The sequence below is a fragment of the Mobula birostris genome, chromosome 1 (genome assembly GCF_030028105.1).
Source record: "Mobula birostris isolate sMobBir1 chromosome 1, sMobBir1.hap1, whole genome shotgun sequence".
In the NCBI taxonomy this organism is placed as follows: Eukaryota; Metazoa; Chordata; class Chondrichthyes; order Myliobatiformes; family Myliobatidae; genus Mobula; species Mobula birostris.
This window is the reverse complement of record NC_092370.1, coordinates 233,323,896-233,340,946: the sequence shown is the minus strand read 5'-3', so window position 1 is coordinate 233,340,946 and position 17,051 is coordinate 233,323,896. Positions and strand designations below refer to the sequence as shown.

The following is a 17,051-nucleotide window of genomic DNA, read 5'->3' as shown; positions in this document are numbered from 1 at the left end:
TTGCAGACCTGGATCCAAGCTCCTAGTGAACTCCACCATCTGTCTAATTGAACACGCCATCTTCAGCCCCTAATACATCACTCACTCAGTAACTGTTGGGTGTAATTTGAAAACTAGAGGCATCCTGTGTAGCATTTTCTGACTTTCTGCACTTCTCACTGCCTCAGTAAAACAGCCAACATAATTAAATACCGTAAGATATAGGAGAAAGATTAGGCCATTTGGCTCATCGTGGGCTGTGTCCTCTTGTCTTGGACTCCCCCACCATAGGAAACATTCTCTCCACATCCACTCTATTGAGGCCTTTCACCATTCAACAGGTTTCAATCAGAACCCCCTCATTCTTCTAAATTCCAGTAAGTTCAGAGCCACAGCCGTCAAATGCTCCTCGTATGACAAGCCTTTCAAACTGGAATTACTTTTGTGAACCTCCTTTGAACCCTGTCCAATGTCAGCACATCCTTTCTTAGATAAAGGGTCCAGAACTGTTCACAACATTCCAAAGGACCCCATTCACACCAAATATTCTCTCTTCTCTCCCCCTCCCACCAGGCACAAGATACAAAAGGCTGAAAGCAGGTAGTACCAGGCTCAAGAGTAGCTTCTACCCTGCTGTATAAGGCCATTCAGTGCTCCCATAGTACGATGGGATAGGCTCCTGACCTCCCAATCTGCCTCCTGAATTCCATGTTCACATCTGCGGAAAATGGTCACCTACTAATAGTCATGTCTGCTGGGCAAATCCCACAAATTTGTTATTACACACTCCAAGAGGCTTAATATGTGAGTAAATGCCCTGATTAAGACATACTGTCTCATCCTATCAGACGCTTCCTTTGGGCTACACTCCTTGGCCTCATCTTTTCTCTTACTGAAAACTAGCTTGCAACTCTCTCTGTCCCACCTTTGACAAAGGCCCAAAACTGTTCACAGTATTCCAAGTGACCCCATTCGCACCAAATATTCTCTCTTCTTGCCCCCTCCCACCAGGCACAAGATACAAGCAACTGGAAATGTTGTATGTTTCTTTCCACAGCTGCTGCTGAGTTGTTTTCCCAGCATTTCCTGTTTTCAGAACACTGAACATAGATCAGTAAAGACCCATGACACGGTGCTGACCTTTTCACCTTCAATGTAAAACTTTCTCCCACATAGCCCTCCATTGTTCTATCATCCATCTGCTTATCAATGAGTCTCTTAATTGTCCCAAATGTATCTGCCTCCACCACCTCCATCCGCCCCCTAGCAGCACATTCCACACGCCTAAACTTACCCCTGACATCCTTCCTATACTTTCCTCCAATCACCTTAAAATTATGCCCTCACGTATTGGCCATTTCTGCCCTGGGTAAAAGTCTCTGGCTATATACTTATCCTACGGTCCTTCTCATCTTGTACATCTCTATCAAGTTACCCCTCATCCTCCTTAGTGCTGAAGAGGAAAGACCTAACTCACTCAACCTATCCTCATTAGACATGTTCTCTAATTCAGGCAGCATCCTGGTAAATCTCCTCTGCACTCTCTCTAAAAGCTTCCACCTCCTTCCTATAATAAGGTGACCAGAACTGAGCACAATATTCCAAGTGTGGTGTGACCAGAGATTTATAGAGCTCTTGAACTCAGTCCCGATTAATGAAGGCCAACACACCATGCACCTTCTTAACAATCCTATCAACTTGTGCAACAACCTGGAGGGATCAAATTTTATTTCAGAATTTCAGCATCTGCCTTGTTATTATTTCATTATCATAACTAAAACTTAAACTGAGATAAGCAAAAAATATATACATTTGCCAGTTAATAATTTTATTGAAAGACAAAATAGATGATAAATGATGCCTTCTTTTCACATTGAACATAAGTCCCTTAGAAACACATTGTCTCACAGTAGTGCACCTTCAATCATGTAAAACAATTAAGTCTTATTTCTTAAGCATTAAACACAGACAATAAATACTGTACAAGAAACTCACAATTACAGTAAGCTATTAAGTTCTTACATTATGCACAAGATTCCTTTATACAGAGAGATAATCTGCAGCAACTTGTTTACAGGTAATCTTCTTGAGAGCAGTGGGATCTCATTTTGAAATGCGACAAGAAAATATAGTGGAAAAAATCTCAGTAAAGTGCCTCAGATTTGGAGCAGGAATCTGTATGTTACTCCAAAATGTTATACGAGCTAAACTTCTTAGCGCCCTGATTTTTGTTTCCAAGGTGTGGTGGACCTGTGTCAATGTACATAAGGTCCTTTGGATATATAAAGCATTCTGCTATTGCTCCCTCACAAGTCAATGCGTTTGGTGTGATGCCATGCATTTTGGCTGAATGGATTGCCATCCCTTCAACTGTCCACATCACAGGGAAGGGGTCACCAGATCGGGAAATCACCACCTTTCTGGTCTGGTTGACACTGATAGCAGTGTACAGGGTGCCCTAGCCTTTATAATGAAGTCAACCTAAGGAAGTGGTAGAAATGTTAGGTGCAGGATCAGCAAAGATGGTCACTTCATGTCCATCCAAGGATTCTCAGTGAGCAAAATCCCAGTGACTGTATCGGTCAGACAGCCCAAGAGGTCACAAAGACATTGGAGAGGGAGAGGGAGAGGGGGAGAGGGAGAGGGGGAGAGAGAAATCAGCGTCCTGAGGTAGGCCTGGGGTTTACCCACTTCAGTCCCACCCTCCCACTCTTCTCCTGCCACCTCTTCAACAATACAACCGCACCGAAGCTCAGGGAACAAGTCATTAGGCACACACTGCTTCAACACTGAAAGATAACAGGAAGCCAGGGCTCAGTCTCGTGGAGGTATTCAAGCTAAACCCCCACAAGTGGTGTTGCTGAATTCTTTAAAGTAATTTCTTCCAGTCCTTTGTCAAATCAACCTTGAAATAACTGGAAGCCAAATCCAGTTAAAATGCCTCCAATGAAGAGGCGATGTTACATCCTGTTCTGTGTGACAAAATGCCAGCAGCTGAGATTGATGGATGATGTTTAAGATATACACCACCAGCTCCTCTGACACTTTGATCACATTCATTTAATACAACACCAGAGTTTATGGCAGTGGATGTGGAAGGAGACTTCATCATGGCTAGAGGAGGGATGTTTGACTTCTGCTAATGATTTGTAAATGATCAGGTCCCATCTCCCATTTCCAGAGCCACAACAGGGCATAGGTTGGTCCTGTTCTACTGGGTATACTATGTTGGCATGGCAACGTTTGCAGGCTCTTCCCAGCACACCGTTGCACTGTGTTGGTTGATAACACAAGTGACACATTTCACCATATGCACTGATGTACATGTGGCAAATAGCAGTAATCTTTAAAAAAAAATTAGCCCAGACCTTCCTGAATGCTCTGAAGGTCACTATGACTCTCTCTCCTCCCCTCACCCTGTTAGACCCCTTACAACAACAGGGTGGGGATGTGGTGGTCTGATGTACTGATGCCATCACAGTAGTTTTGGTGGGCATTTAGTGTGAACATTGGAAAATGATGACCTTCATCAACTAAAATTACCTCACCTACCTTCAAATCCGCATGGTCTCCTTGGAACAGCTTCCAGTCGCTCAAGCACTGAAAGAATTCTAGTAACATCGTAAGTGTTACATGCAAGATGTTTTGGAAAATACACCCTTACACAGTCTTCAGTACCCTGGGCAAAGTCGCATGGACTCAGAGATTTGAAATGTTGAATCTCAGTAGAAAGGTCTTTCTGAAGGAATTGGCAACATGGTCTTGAGGTGTTTCTCATGCTCCGGACAACTGTACCAAGGATACGGTGCCAGAACACCACAATGAAGAGATTTACATGAAGATTAATTTCCAACACCAAGGTATTTAAACACAAGAAACTCTCGACCCAGGATTCTGCCTTCTGCCCCTTTCCTTTCCAGTCCCAATGAAGGGTCCTGGCCATAAATGTCAAATGTCTATTCTCCTTCATAGATACCGCTGACTGGCTTAGTGCCTCCAGTCCCCAGCATTTGTGTGTGTGTGTGTGTGTGTGTGTGTGTGTGTGTGTGTGTGTGTGTGTGTGTGTGTGTGTTGCCCAGGATTTCTAGCATCTGCAGAATCTCGTATCATAGAATATAATTTAATATCCATTTTTGAGACTGTGATGGTGAGCCATTGCCCACATTATAGTGAAGGCACCTTCATAGCGTTAGGTGAGGAGATCCAGGACTTTGTTCCAGTGATGACCATGAACAAGGAACCTGTGGCTAGTGATATTCCTTGGGCTTTCTGTCTTTAACCTTCCAATTGCAAGTGGCCAAGTTTTTGGGAGATGATGCTGTAAATGATAGAGGGTGTGCGTGGTTAATGGGAATTCAATCAAGCTTGTTGCTCTGTCCTTGACCTTAACCTCTTTAGTGTTTCTGATTGACAAAGGAAAGATTAGATAGGCTGTGTAGTTTTTCCGGAAGCAGAGGGGGAATGATTTGATAGAAATATTTATTCAAAATTATCAAGGGGATTGTATTGGGTAAGTAGAATCGTCTGTCTAAACTAAAAAGGTATAAGGTGAGCAACTCTCAAAAAGGTGGTCAGGCATCATCTATGTTGAATAATCAACCTGAAACACTGTTTAATTCCCCTCCATTGATGCTGCCTTACCTGCTGAGTTCCTCCATTTAGTGTCTGTCGCTCAAGGTTTCTATTATCTGCACAATCTCCTATGGGAGCCTTTAGAAAGGATCTGCTGGGTGATATTTTCCACACAGAGATCTGGTACGCTCTGCCTGAGGAGGTGTTGGAGGAAGGTGCCCTCATAATATTGAAGAAGGGCTGAGACAAGCACCTGACCTACCAAGGCATTGAGACTACATACCCTAATGGGGAGAATGGGACTAGTATAGTAGTATGGGTGTGGGGTGTATGGGGTGTCGGGGGGGTAGCACCTCTGGTGGGGGAACATATCGCGTCCTTTTCAAGGCGGTTAGTCCACCTTTGGCCCCCACCTGGCACTCAGCTCTCACCTGTGGCTCCCCGTAGCTGTTTGCATGCGACAGCGGCCACAACCCAGGCAACGGCTTCGACAAGCCGGCTAAACCAGGTGAGGGTAGCTGACGGGTCTCAAACCCTCGGTGTGGTAGGGAGTTGTCTATCCCAGCATGAGAAGACAGACTCCGGCGGATTGAGCGGACGAGACCAATGGAAGGTCCAACGGTTAAGAAGGCGGTCTCTGCAAGCGTCGTGGAACGTGTAGAGTACGACAAGACACAGAAGACGTCCTGGTCATCCACTGCGCCTAGTCCCATCTCCAGCCGTCTAGACTCTGTCTTGCCACTGGATCCAGATGGGAATTGGGAAGAGAGAGTGAGGCTGACGCTGCACAACTCTCCCTCACTTAAATCCAAATCACGCGCTAGTCTTGACACCATCATAATGGCCTCGAGGTCCTCATCGACGTCAATGATGGACGAACAACCATGGGTGTGGGGGGCTGTGTGGCCTGATTCTCTGCTGTACAACTCTCTATGACTCTTTTTAATGGAATGACTGCCAGACGATCTGCCAGCACTTGCATGTTGGAGGGTGGTTGTGGGTGCAGGGAGGGATTCAGTGATAGAGAGGTGGGCTGATTATCCAAGAAACAACTCCTCGAAGAGCTCAGCACTCCCTCTCTGCAGCTTGGATCACACGCAGCTACCCAGAGTGGAGCCTGAACAATGGCCCTCTGACACAGTCAGGACCCTCAAGTGAACTGTAATTTCCAGAATTACACTCCATGTCTCATTTTGTGCTCACCACAGTTCACATTTATACAAGACTATCAAAATTAGCTTCATTTGTCATTTGTACATCAAAGCAGGCAGTGAAATACATTGTCGTGTGTCAAATCAAATCAGTGAGGGATGTGCGTACTTCTGGCACTAACATACTCACTAACCCTGGCCTGTATGTGTTTGAAATGTGGGAGGAAATTGGAGCACCCGGGGTAAACGTACAAACTCCTAACAGGCAGCAGAAGGTATCAAACCGGTGCTGTAAAGAGTTGCACTAGCCACTACGCTAGTCTGTGTCCCCTTTGAACTTAGATATAAAAACAAAACCTCCTTTACTTTGAAACCGATGCATTCAGAAATATATTTTCATGTTAGGAACGTATGAAATGAATAAAGTCCTTGCAGGTGCTGGGAGGGTCGACACTGGGAGACAGGAGGATCAGGGGCTGAAGACTGAGGTGAAGGAAGATTTGAGGGTTGTGAACGCAAGGGCCTCTTCTACCAGGAGAGCAGTGGCTGTTTGCACTTTAGAACATTCGGATCTGTCACTAGCACATTGTTGGATGGCCAGAGAGAGTGGCACGGGGCAAGTAGAACTGAGACTGTGGGCGGCGTGGTAGTGTAGCGGTTAGCATAACACTACTACTGCGACAGTGACCTGGGTTCACTTCCTGCAGCCGTCTGTAAGGAGTTTGTACGTTCTCCCCGGGACCGTGGGTTTTCCTCTGGGTGTTCTGGTTTCCTCCCACATTCCAAAGATGTACGGGTTATGTTTAGCGAAGTGATCTAGGGCTTTCCTCATAAAGGCTGATTTATACTTCTGCATCAACTCGATGCCGTAGGTACGGCGTCGCCGCAAACTATACGCAGAGCCTACGCTTGCTTTAAACTTGTTTACCCTGAGAAAGACCACTATGACCATGAAGCATTGCGTGGGTAGGTGTGTGCCCATGCGCGACGTGCCCCAATTGCAGAGCGACGCAGACGCACCAACGCACGAGTATAAATGTTTGTAACGCGCGTAGGCTACGGCGTCGAGTTGACGCACAAGTATAAATCAGCCTTTAGACATGCTCCCTAGTCCAGGGAGCATCCTGGTAAATCTCCTCTGCACCCTCTCTAAAGCTTGCACATCCTTCCTATTACGGTCCTGATCCCAGTGTTCATTCAGAAGGGATTTTCTTAAGCTTTAATTTTTACCCTCTCTAGTGCTTCCACATCTTTCTTACAATGAGGTGACCAGAACTGAACACAATACTCCAACCAGCAACCTAAGTAAGGATGATTATATTTGCTCTGCAGTCCTCTGCTCTGCCAGCTGAGCTATTGAATGAAAGCCAAAGGAACAATTGGATTCACGGATGCTCAAGGGGCCAGAAAAAGGAGCAGTTACTCCCTTGATTTGTTCCCTGGAAACTGGACATAAACAAAAAAACAAGTTGAAATTCTGGAAGTCAGATTTTCCTTTGACTTTCGGCCCTGGCTTGGCAGAGTTAGATGGTTCGCTGAACTGAGGTAAATTAACCAGCGGTAAATGGCAGTTGTGTGCAGGGGTTTATGGACAGGGGCCTGTTGTTCCTCAGGCTTGGTTGCACAATTATGAGAATTATAGACAGTGAACTCTGCTTTGAAAGGATGGCCATGTTGACTAGTCTGAGTCAGCAAGCAGCCATTATGGCAAAAGGCAGCTGCAGCATCGAAACCAAGATGGATCTGTCACAATAACAGATGTCCCAAAGCAAGTTACATTCACTAAAATACTTTCAAAGCTGTAATGTAGGGATTTCAGCCGACATCTACAGATGTTTACAGAGCTATTGTGTAATAATGAGCTCCCTCGTAATAATGAGCTTCCTCAAGATGCTCCCCCACCGAGGCACATCCCTCTTCCTCAACCATCCACCCTCCAGTGAGATTCGCTTTAAATCCTGCGGCAATGCAAAGGGAGAGTCGCGGGTTTGAGCGATGCCGAAGATCCCGCAGATTATTCCTCCAGAAGTCTGGTGTGAAGTGGGTCCGGGAAAGCCAAGGAGTTGGGATCTTGGCGAAGATGAGATGGGCACCTTTCGGGTCTCGGAGCTGCTGGGAAAATGGGCGAAGCGATCTGACTGTGCAATCCCAACAATGTTACTGAGTGTGAACCATGGAACTTCCCGCTGTACCACAGAAGGGCTGTGAATAAAACGCAGGGAAGTCCCAACGGTGACATATCTCAGTTTATCCTCTTGTGCTCAACACTTGTTGCAGAAATGGTCCCTTTCTTTGGATGAACTCATAGTTATATGCAAATATATATATATTTTTAATGTTAGCACCAGCCCGGTACTGTTTCTAATCAATATTGATGGTTGCCAGGTAAAAGCTGGCTGATATTACCAGATGTGAGGTGGTTTGTCATCAATGAAAAACATCCATTTTTGCAATTATTTTTCTCAATACTCTTTTGCTTCCTTGAGCTGAGCCATAAAGTCGTCTTCCAAGGGGTTTTCCGAACAGTTCAGGCCGTTATTGGGCGGGCGCACCGCGTTATAGCGGCTCCAGTCCCCTTTGCACAGAATCCACGGCAGCACGTCCACCTTGTAGTGCAGCTCGGGCGAGAACTCCGTGCTGATCAGGTTGGGGGCCCCCGCGCCCTTCCCCCGGGTTATCAGCCGCATCTGGTCGTCATAGCAACAGTGCTGAGCGGCCAGGGTGGCACTGTCGAAGGAGAGCATGGAGCGGATGCAGAACTTGGAGGTGGGCTTGTAGATGTCGAGGCGCTCCTTGGGTCCGCTGGCGTCGCGCCAGCGGTAGAACCTGCCCTTGCCGGCTTCGCGGACGCTGACGATGCTGTACACGGCCTCGGTGGGGTAGGTGCAGGGGCAGCTGGGCAGATCAGTCAGCGCCTTCGTCAGGTACTTCTTCAGGAACTCGCTCTTGCAGTTCAACCACTTCTCGCAACTGTCCACCTCTGAGGGACGAAAGTCAATTGAATAAAAACACAACATAGGGTGAAGCAAAGACCAGTCAGCATCCTTGGAGAGAGAAACAGCGTTAATATTTTAGGCCCGTCGGAAATGGGGAACATAGAGATAACAAGAGAAGCGCAAGCGGGACTCCGCGCGTCAAGCAGCGTGAAGGTCTAAGTAAGATTTATTATCAAAGTATGTACATATCACCATACACCTTGAGATTAATTTTCTTGTAGGCATTTACAAGGACATAAAGGAATAAAATAGAATTTATGAAATGTTATGTCTAAACAAGGACTAACACACAGCGAGAGTTATGGAGGATTGAGTTTCGGGTCAAAGAGACTGGACAGTTCAGCATGGACTAGGTGGGACGATGGGGCTATTCCTATGCTGAAGTGCTCTATGACTCGAAAACAACCAAATTATAAGAATAATAAAAATACTGAGAACATCAGCTGTAAAGAGTCATTGAAAGTGAGTCTATAGGTTGTGTGGAGGGGGAAGGAATTGTCAGTGTTTTGACTGGAAGCCTGATGGAGTGTTTTGACCCGAAATGCAGACAATTCTTTCTTTCCACAGATGCTGCTTGAGCTGCTGAATTCCTCCAGGCTGGTTGTATGTCGCTCAAGATTCCAGCATCTGCATCCCCTTGTGCCTCTGAGGCTCTGGAGAAATAACCCGACTTTGTCCAACTCACACCCTCTATTCCAGGCAGCGACCCGGTAAACCTCTTCTCTACTCTTCTCAAAGCTTCCACATCCTCCCTATAATGGGACAGCCAGAACTGCACACAATACTCCAAGTGCAACCTAACCAAAGTTGTTATCTAGCTGCAAATTGACTTCCTCACTCTTTGAGACATGACAGTCTGCAGATGCTGAACTCTGGATCAAACAAAACTGCCTGATAGATAGATTCACTGGATTGAGCAACATCTACAGAGGGTTAAGAACTGTCTACATTTTAGGTCAAAACCATGCACCAACAATTCCTTGTCACCGCCAACAGATGCAGCACATCACATGTTGTTCCTTAACTATTATACTCAACGCCCCATTCAGTTTCCCATGGACTCCACCCAATCTTCCCTTTCATTCGGTGGCCGAATATTTTTGGCCACAGACAGGCTGGAATGTGGATCTTGCTCCCACAGTGCGAGGTTGAAATGCTCAAAAGGAGGCAACCTAGTACATGTGGGAGAAAGCCCACCAGTGCATGCTTTGGTGGGAGAGGCTGGGAGAAGTGACACCAGTTTAGGGCTATTGGGTTGCTGCTCCAGTGCTGTGTTAAATTTATGGAACTGATAACACTAGGCATCATTGACAGTGCAGAAGGCCGTCATAAATTGACCAGCTGTGGAAGTGGGCCAAGCAATGGCAAATAGAGTTTAATTCAGATCAGTGTAAGGTGTTACATTTTGGGAAGTGAAATCAGAGTAGGACTTTCACAGTGAATAGCAGGGCCCTGGCGAGTGTTGTAGGACAGAGGGGTGGACCTAGGAGTACAAATACATAGTTTCCTGAAAATTGAAGTCACGTGTCGGTAGAGTAGTGAAGAAGGCTGGCCTTCAGTCAAGGCATTGAGTCTAGGAGTTAAGATGTAATGTTGCAGTTGTATAAGTCATTGGGTGAGTTATGCTTGGTTTCGGTTAACCTACTAAAGGAAAGATACCACTAAACTGTAAAGAGTGAAGAAAAGATTTATAAGGACATTGCCAAGATGAGAGACTGGGCAGGCTAAGATTTTATACCTTGGAGTACAGGAGACTGATGGGTGACCTTATGGAGATGTAAAACATTATGAAGGGCATCAGTAGGGTAAACTCATACAATCTTTTTTTCCAGGATTGGGGATCAAAAGGTAGGGCGTGGTCCATATATGGAACAAACTGTCAGAGGAAGTGGTTGAGATAGGTAGATTAACAACATTTAAAAGATATTTAGACAGGTACATGGATAGGAAGGGTTTAGAGAGATATATGGGGTTTGGGCTTCTTGGTTGGCATAGATGAGTTGGGCAAAAGGGCTTATTACCGTGTTGACTGACTGTGATAACTCTGCCATGGACGGTCCCAGGCCCAACTGCAGAAGGAAATAGGTTGGGCATGGGCTCGCAACCCATCCCATAAAAGCCCAGAGGCTACAGGAACACCAACAGAAGTTCCAAAGACCGCATCCCTGGGAAAGGAAGGAGAAGATGGGCTGCACCTGGGATAACTTGAAATATTGGCCCGGGACAGAGGACTCTGGTGAGCTGGTGTCGGCAGCCTATGCCCCATAAGGGATAAGGGGCTTAACTCAACTCATGACTCTGACTCTATTTGAAGCCCAGAGATATTGGACAACCTTGGGGTTTTTAAGGTCAAATTACAATTGCAGACTGACATTTTACTAGAACTCCCTCCTCTTACCAGCAAGAGAGCTCAGACTTGCACTTTTTCTGAATACAATCCCAGGCAGAAAATGAACCAATGAGTTCTGGGTGTCAGGGTATACAGACATGCCTGGTGTTACCAGAAAGGACTGGCTGACCCGTTCTTTCTGTTTCCCCCAGCCAGCGTACTTTCACCATGTTGATGTTGAGGCTGTGCACTCACCTGTGTCAAACAACTCTGTTCCATTTTCTTTCTCATCCAGAATTTTTTCTGTGGCTGCGCTCACATCATCTTCCATCCCTGCAGGAAAAGACCACTGTCAGTTTCCAGCTTGGTCCAACAAATCAGCCCGTCAGAGGAGTGATTTTCCCACAGGAACACTCAGTACCAATTTGAAAACCGCTCCAATAGCTACTTGATACCTGGTTTTTTGTTGGACCTGCCGCAGTTTTGTTCAATTGAGCCAATCAAGTTCTGGAATGGCCTTATTGCAACGATTCCTCATCCCAGAACTTCTATGGATCAGGAATAGAGTTTTACATCCCAACTACTGAGCATTTAGTTGGTAAATATATTGGTAGCATATTATTCTCACACATACCAAGGTGCAGTGAAAAACTGTCTTGCATAGTTTGTTTACATATCTATGTTAATAGATTCATTAATGCATTATAGTATTGTTGGAAACCACTATTTTTAATACTTTTTATAAGATTTGTACTTTTTAACAAACATATATTTTTCACACTCACTGGCAGAAAGTAGTATAGCAGCTAAATAACGGTTTATCACCTTTATCATTGGCTAAGTACTAGAACATTACCCACATGGTGTAACTGTTTCAATTACATAGCCTGTTAACTAATCAATTTCTATTAAGGAATTTCTTTATCTTATCTATAAAAGAGATTAATTTTTCATAAGTGCCATCTTGGCTTCTTTATTCCATTGTCCTGTACCTCTTAGCATTGTTTCCTAGCTCTTTACTTAGTTTGCTTAGCATTTGAATATTTGTTTGTATTCTAAAATAAACTGAAATTTTTGAACTATCACCTGCCGTCTTGTACTCCTTCAGCTCACCCCACTTTCTGATTCTGGCTTCTTCCCCCTTCCCTTCCTGTCCTGATAAAGGCTCTCAGCCTGAAACGTCTTCTCCATGGATGCTGCCTGACCTGCTGAGTTCCTCCAGCATTTTGTGTATGTTGCCTTCCATGGATGCTGCATGATCTGATGAGTTCCTCCAGCATTTTGAGTGCAATGCTGTGGATTTCCAGCATCTGCAGAATCTCTTGTGTTTATAATTACTGGGCAGTTCGTTTTAACTTCAGAGGTGGGCAAATTATTAGAACCATCCCTCATGGACAGTCTAAGCCTTGGTTTAGAAAGGCACAGATTAACCGGGGATAGTCTGCATGAATTTATTAAGGGAAAGCCAGATTGGGCTAATGACTTAATTTTTGAACAGGTGGAGGGTCTGTAAGGGCCTTGGCTTTGATGTCATGTTCATGATTTTTTTTTACAGTTCGACAGAGAGACATGGTAGTGTAGCAGTTAGCACAGTTGCTTTACAGTGCCAGTAATCATCAATTGGGTGTTTGATTCCTTTGCTGTCCTATAAGGAGTTTGTATGTTCGCCCCGTGACTGCATGTTCCAGTTTCTCCCACATCCCAAAGGCATATGGGTTAGGGTTAGTGAGTTGTGAGTATACTGTGTTGGTACCGGAAGCATGAAGACACTTGCGGGCTGCTCCCAGAACAATTCAGACTGTGTTGCTCATTGACACAAAATGACACGCTTAGATGCGTGTGTGACTAATAATATAGCTAACCAAGTTCTGCATTACAACTTGCCAAAAACTACGTGGCTGTAAAGGGTGCTCAACGGCAGGAAGCAAAGGGGAGTGAGTTATCAGTGTTTTTGCGACTGGAAGGCCGTGGAACGCTGTGAGTTCAGAACCCAGTTCCTTTGTTTTGTAACATAGATGGATGTTTAAGACCTAAATGTACAGAGTTCACAGTTCATACAAAAATTGGCCTTACAATTGATGGGGGGGTGGGGGGAAGAGGCAAAGATTTATTTTTGACTTAGACAATGACAGGAATTGAACCCAGGTCACCTGTACTGCAAAGTGTTGTGCTAACCACTACACCACCGTGGCACCCCAATGATGAAAGGTGTCCATCAGAAATTAATCCAGAGAAGAGTGAAGGAATGATTTTGGGAACCGAAGTGAGACAGTGGAATAAATCGAAATGGGAGAAACAGAAAGACTTTGGCGTGGATATCCACAGGCCACTATAGGCAACAGGATAGATAGAGAAAGTGGTTAAAAAAAGAAAAGATTGATGATAAAGACCATACGACACAGGAGCAGAATTGGCCATTCAACCCATCAAGTCTGCTCCACCATTCCATCAAGACTGATTTATTATCCATCCTTTTACCTGCCTTCTCCCTGTAACCTTTGATGCCCTAATCAAAAGCCTATCAGCCTCCGCATTAAATATACCCAGTGACTTGGCCTCCAGAATTCAGATCAGCTTTACTTGTTACATGTACAAAACAAAAATGCATCATTTTGCGTCAAAGTCTGAGGATTTGCTGGAAGAAGCGTAAGTGGCACCAATATAGCATTACTAATAGTGATTGTACATCTTCGGAATATGGGAGGAGGCAGAAGCACCCAGATAAAATTCACATGGTCATGGGAGAACATACAATTTCTTTACAGACTGTAGCGGGAATCAAACGCTGATCTGTGATCACTGGCACTGTAATGCATTTGCGCTAATCGCTACTTTACTACACCACCTCAAAGGGATATAGGATCGCTTTTTTCTTCTAGGCTGTCAAAGAATTCTTAAAATACAGCTTGATACCAGACTTCAAGTGTGAATCTTAGTTACGTAAACTTGCAACTTAATTGGGAAAACACAGGATGTCCACAAGCTCACAAAGCTTTAGCAACATACAGCCTTTTTAACTCTATGTTCACAATTTTCTTCCACATAAGCCAAGTCATTGAATATAAGGGCAGGAAAGTTAGTTAGGGAATCCATGTGGAGGTTGCCAACACTGGAACATTGTATCCATAAGGAAATATTGATAGCTGGGGATGTTTTTCTTTGGAAAATAGGAAGCTAAGGGGAGAGTTAGTTCGAAGAGTCTAGATGGAGTAAATGGGAAGGGTCTTCAACACACAAGGAGCAGAGAGCTCAAAAACCAGGGGGCATGGATTTTAAATTGTAAAGTAATTGGTAGAAGGGTTAGAGGAGAGATGAAAGAAGATCTTCTTTCCCTCAGAGGGTGAGAACCTGCTTCTTGAAAGGACAGTGGAAACAAAAGCCCTTCTCATGAGGTGGTAGGTTAACTTGCCACTGTCAATCACTCCGACTGTATAGAATCTAGACGAGAAGGGAATTGGTTGTAATTTGGGGAGAATAAAGTAGGTTTGGGGTAGATGGGTGCTTTATGGTTGCCACAGACTGGGCCTGTTTCTATGTTTGTGACTGCAGTATTTGAAATTACATTGATGTGCACTTAAAGAGCCAGGAACTCTGACTTAGTGATGGAAGCCAGGATTAGGCTGGATGGACCTTTTTCAACTAGAACAGACACAATGGGCTGAGTGGCCTGCTATGGTGTGAATGTGCAAGATTCGAGTTCAGAAAGATACACTTCAAAGCAGTGAATTGGAAAATATTTCTCTGTTGAATATGAGATGTCTGTTAAGAGTTGCTCAATGCTTTTGAAGACAAGTCAATACATCTGTCATTCATATGTTGACTGGCATCCAAATCTTTACTTGGAGGGTGTTAATCACAGAACCTTAGAGATTTGTGGCCAGTCAGCACATTGTGACCATGCTGAACAAATAAAGAGCATAAAATATTGTGTGGGAAAGTGTATGATCATGCATTTTGGTAGAAAGAATAAAGGTGCAGACTACTTTCTAAATGTGGAATGAATTCAGAAATCAAAGATGCAAAGAGACTTGGGAGTCCTTGTGCAGGATTCCCTAAAGGTTAACTTGCAGGTTGAGTTGGTGGTAAGGAAGGCAAATGCAATGTTAGCATTCATTTCGAGAGAGCTAGAAAATAAAAGCAAGGATATAATGTTGAGGTTTTATGAGGCATTGGTCAGACCACACTTGGAGCATTGTGAGCAGTTTTGGCCCCTTATCTAAGAAACGATGTGCTGACATTGGGAAAGGGATCAGAAGAGCATCATGAGAATGATCCTGAGAATGGAAGTATTAATGTATGAGAAGCATTTGGTGGCTCTGGGCCTGTGCTCGCTGGAGTTTAGAATATTGGGAGGGGAGAATCACGTTGAAACCTACCAAATGTGGAAAGTGCACGATAGAGTGGATGTGGAGAGGATGCTTCCTGTGTTGGGAGAGCCTAGGATCAGAGGGCACAGAGATGAGGAGGAATTTCTTTAGCCAGACGGTGGTGAATCTCTGGGATTCATTGCCACAGACGGCTGCAGAGGCTAGGTCACTTGACATATTTAAAGCAAAGTTTGATAGGTTCTTGATTAGTCAGGGCATTAAAGGTAATGGAGAGAAGGCAGAAGAATGAGGTTGAGAGGGGTAGTATATCAGTCATGATGGAATGGTGGAGCAGACTTGATGGGCTGAATGGCCTAATTCCACTCCTATATATTAATAGTCTTATTGAGCCTGATCCCTCTTTCCAGCTCTCGGTCCCTAACACAACATACCAAGTGTTCAGCTTGTATGTGAGGGGTGAGAGTTCTGGCCTCCTCTCTCAGCTCCTATCACTGTCATGGTGAGAACACCTCCCTAATGCCCGTTACCCCGACACCGAGGTCTTGGGGCTTCCCTCCCCGCATTGCCCAGTCGAATCTACCCTGAACACCCCTCACCCACTCACCCGGGCATCGCATCAGGTCACAGGTCCGTGACTCGGTGGCGGTGCAGGCATAACCGCACGACCTGGTGCGCTTCTGGTTGCCAGAGCCGCATGTCACCGTGCAGGGGGACCAGGCGCTCCAGTCTTCATCGTCCTTGTAGTCTGTAAAGCAGAGGGTAACGCGTCAGAGTTGCCCCAGGCACAGGGGAGCCCAGGCAGTGTGCCAAGTGACATTGCAGGTAAATACAGCTGCAGACAAGGCCGCAGTCACACCTGCTCATACCCAGTAAGGTGCTCGGGCTGGAAACAATTCAGAATCCTTTATCGTGTTCAGTTTTGGTCGTCCCGTTGTAGGAAGGATGCGGAAGCTTTAAAAAAGGTGGAGAGGAGATTTACCAGGATGGTGCCTGGATAGGTTGAGTGAGCTAGGGATTCTCTCTTTGGATGAAGGAGGAAGAGAGCTGACGATAGAGCTGTGTAAGATAATAAGAGACAGAGATGGAATAGTTAGCCAGAGAATTTTTCCCAGGGTGGAAATGGCAAATATGAGGGGGCATAATTCTACCACCTTCGTGCTAAAGAAATTCCTCTCATCTCTTTTCTAAAGGGACGTCCTTGTATTCTAAGGGTGTGTCCACTGGTCCTGGATCCCCCCAAGATAGGAAACATCCCCTCCAGGTCCACTCTATATAGGCCTTTCAATATTCAATAGGTTTCAAGGAGAACTGCTGTCATCCTTCTAAACTCCAGTGACTACAGGCCTAGAGCCTCCACAGATATTAACCTTTTCATTCCTGGAATCATTCACATGAACTTCCTCTGGATCCTCACCAATGCCAGCATACCATTTCTTAGATAAGGGGCCCAAAACTGCTCACAATACTCCAAGTGATGTTTGAGAAATGCCTTGTAAAGCCTCAGTATTACATCCTTGCTTTTATTATTCTAGTCCTCAAAATGAATGCTAAAATTGTATTACCTTCCTTACCACCTTTGATTTTGGAATTTTCTCCCTGTTTAGAAAATAGATAACGCCTTTATTCCTTCTACCAAAATGCATGATCATACACTTCCCAACACTATATTCCATCTGCCACTTCGTTGTCCATTCTC

At 45.0% G+C, this 17,051-nt stretch overlaps 1 protein-coding gene across 2 annotated transcripts in view; it reads right to left on the bottom strand.

Moving 5' to 3' along the window:
- Window positions 1–1,798: 1,798 nt before the first annotated feature.
- Window positions 1,799–17,051, bottom strand: part of LOC140205754 (isthmin-like) — a 52,034-nt gene continuing 36,781 nt past the window's right edge. Inside the window, exons 4-6 of one of the 2 annotated variants that reach the window (XM_072273359.1) lie at window positions 15,960–16,100; window positions 11,283–11,360; window positions 1,799–8,682 (exon numbers count right to left, since the gene is read on the bottom strand). In XM_072273359.1, coding sequence (XP_072129460.1) covers window positions 8,165–8,682; window positions 11,283–11,360; window positions 15,960–16,100 — 737 coding nt within the window. In that variant the 3' untranslated portion in view covers window positions 1,799–8,164. The remainder of the gene's footprint in view (window positions 8,683–11,282; window positions 11,361–15,959; window positions 16,101–17,051) is intronic. The other variant, XM_072273368.1, reaches the window with a different exon arrangement.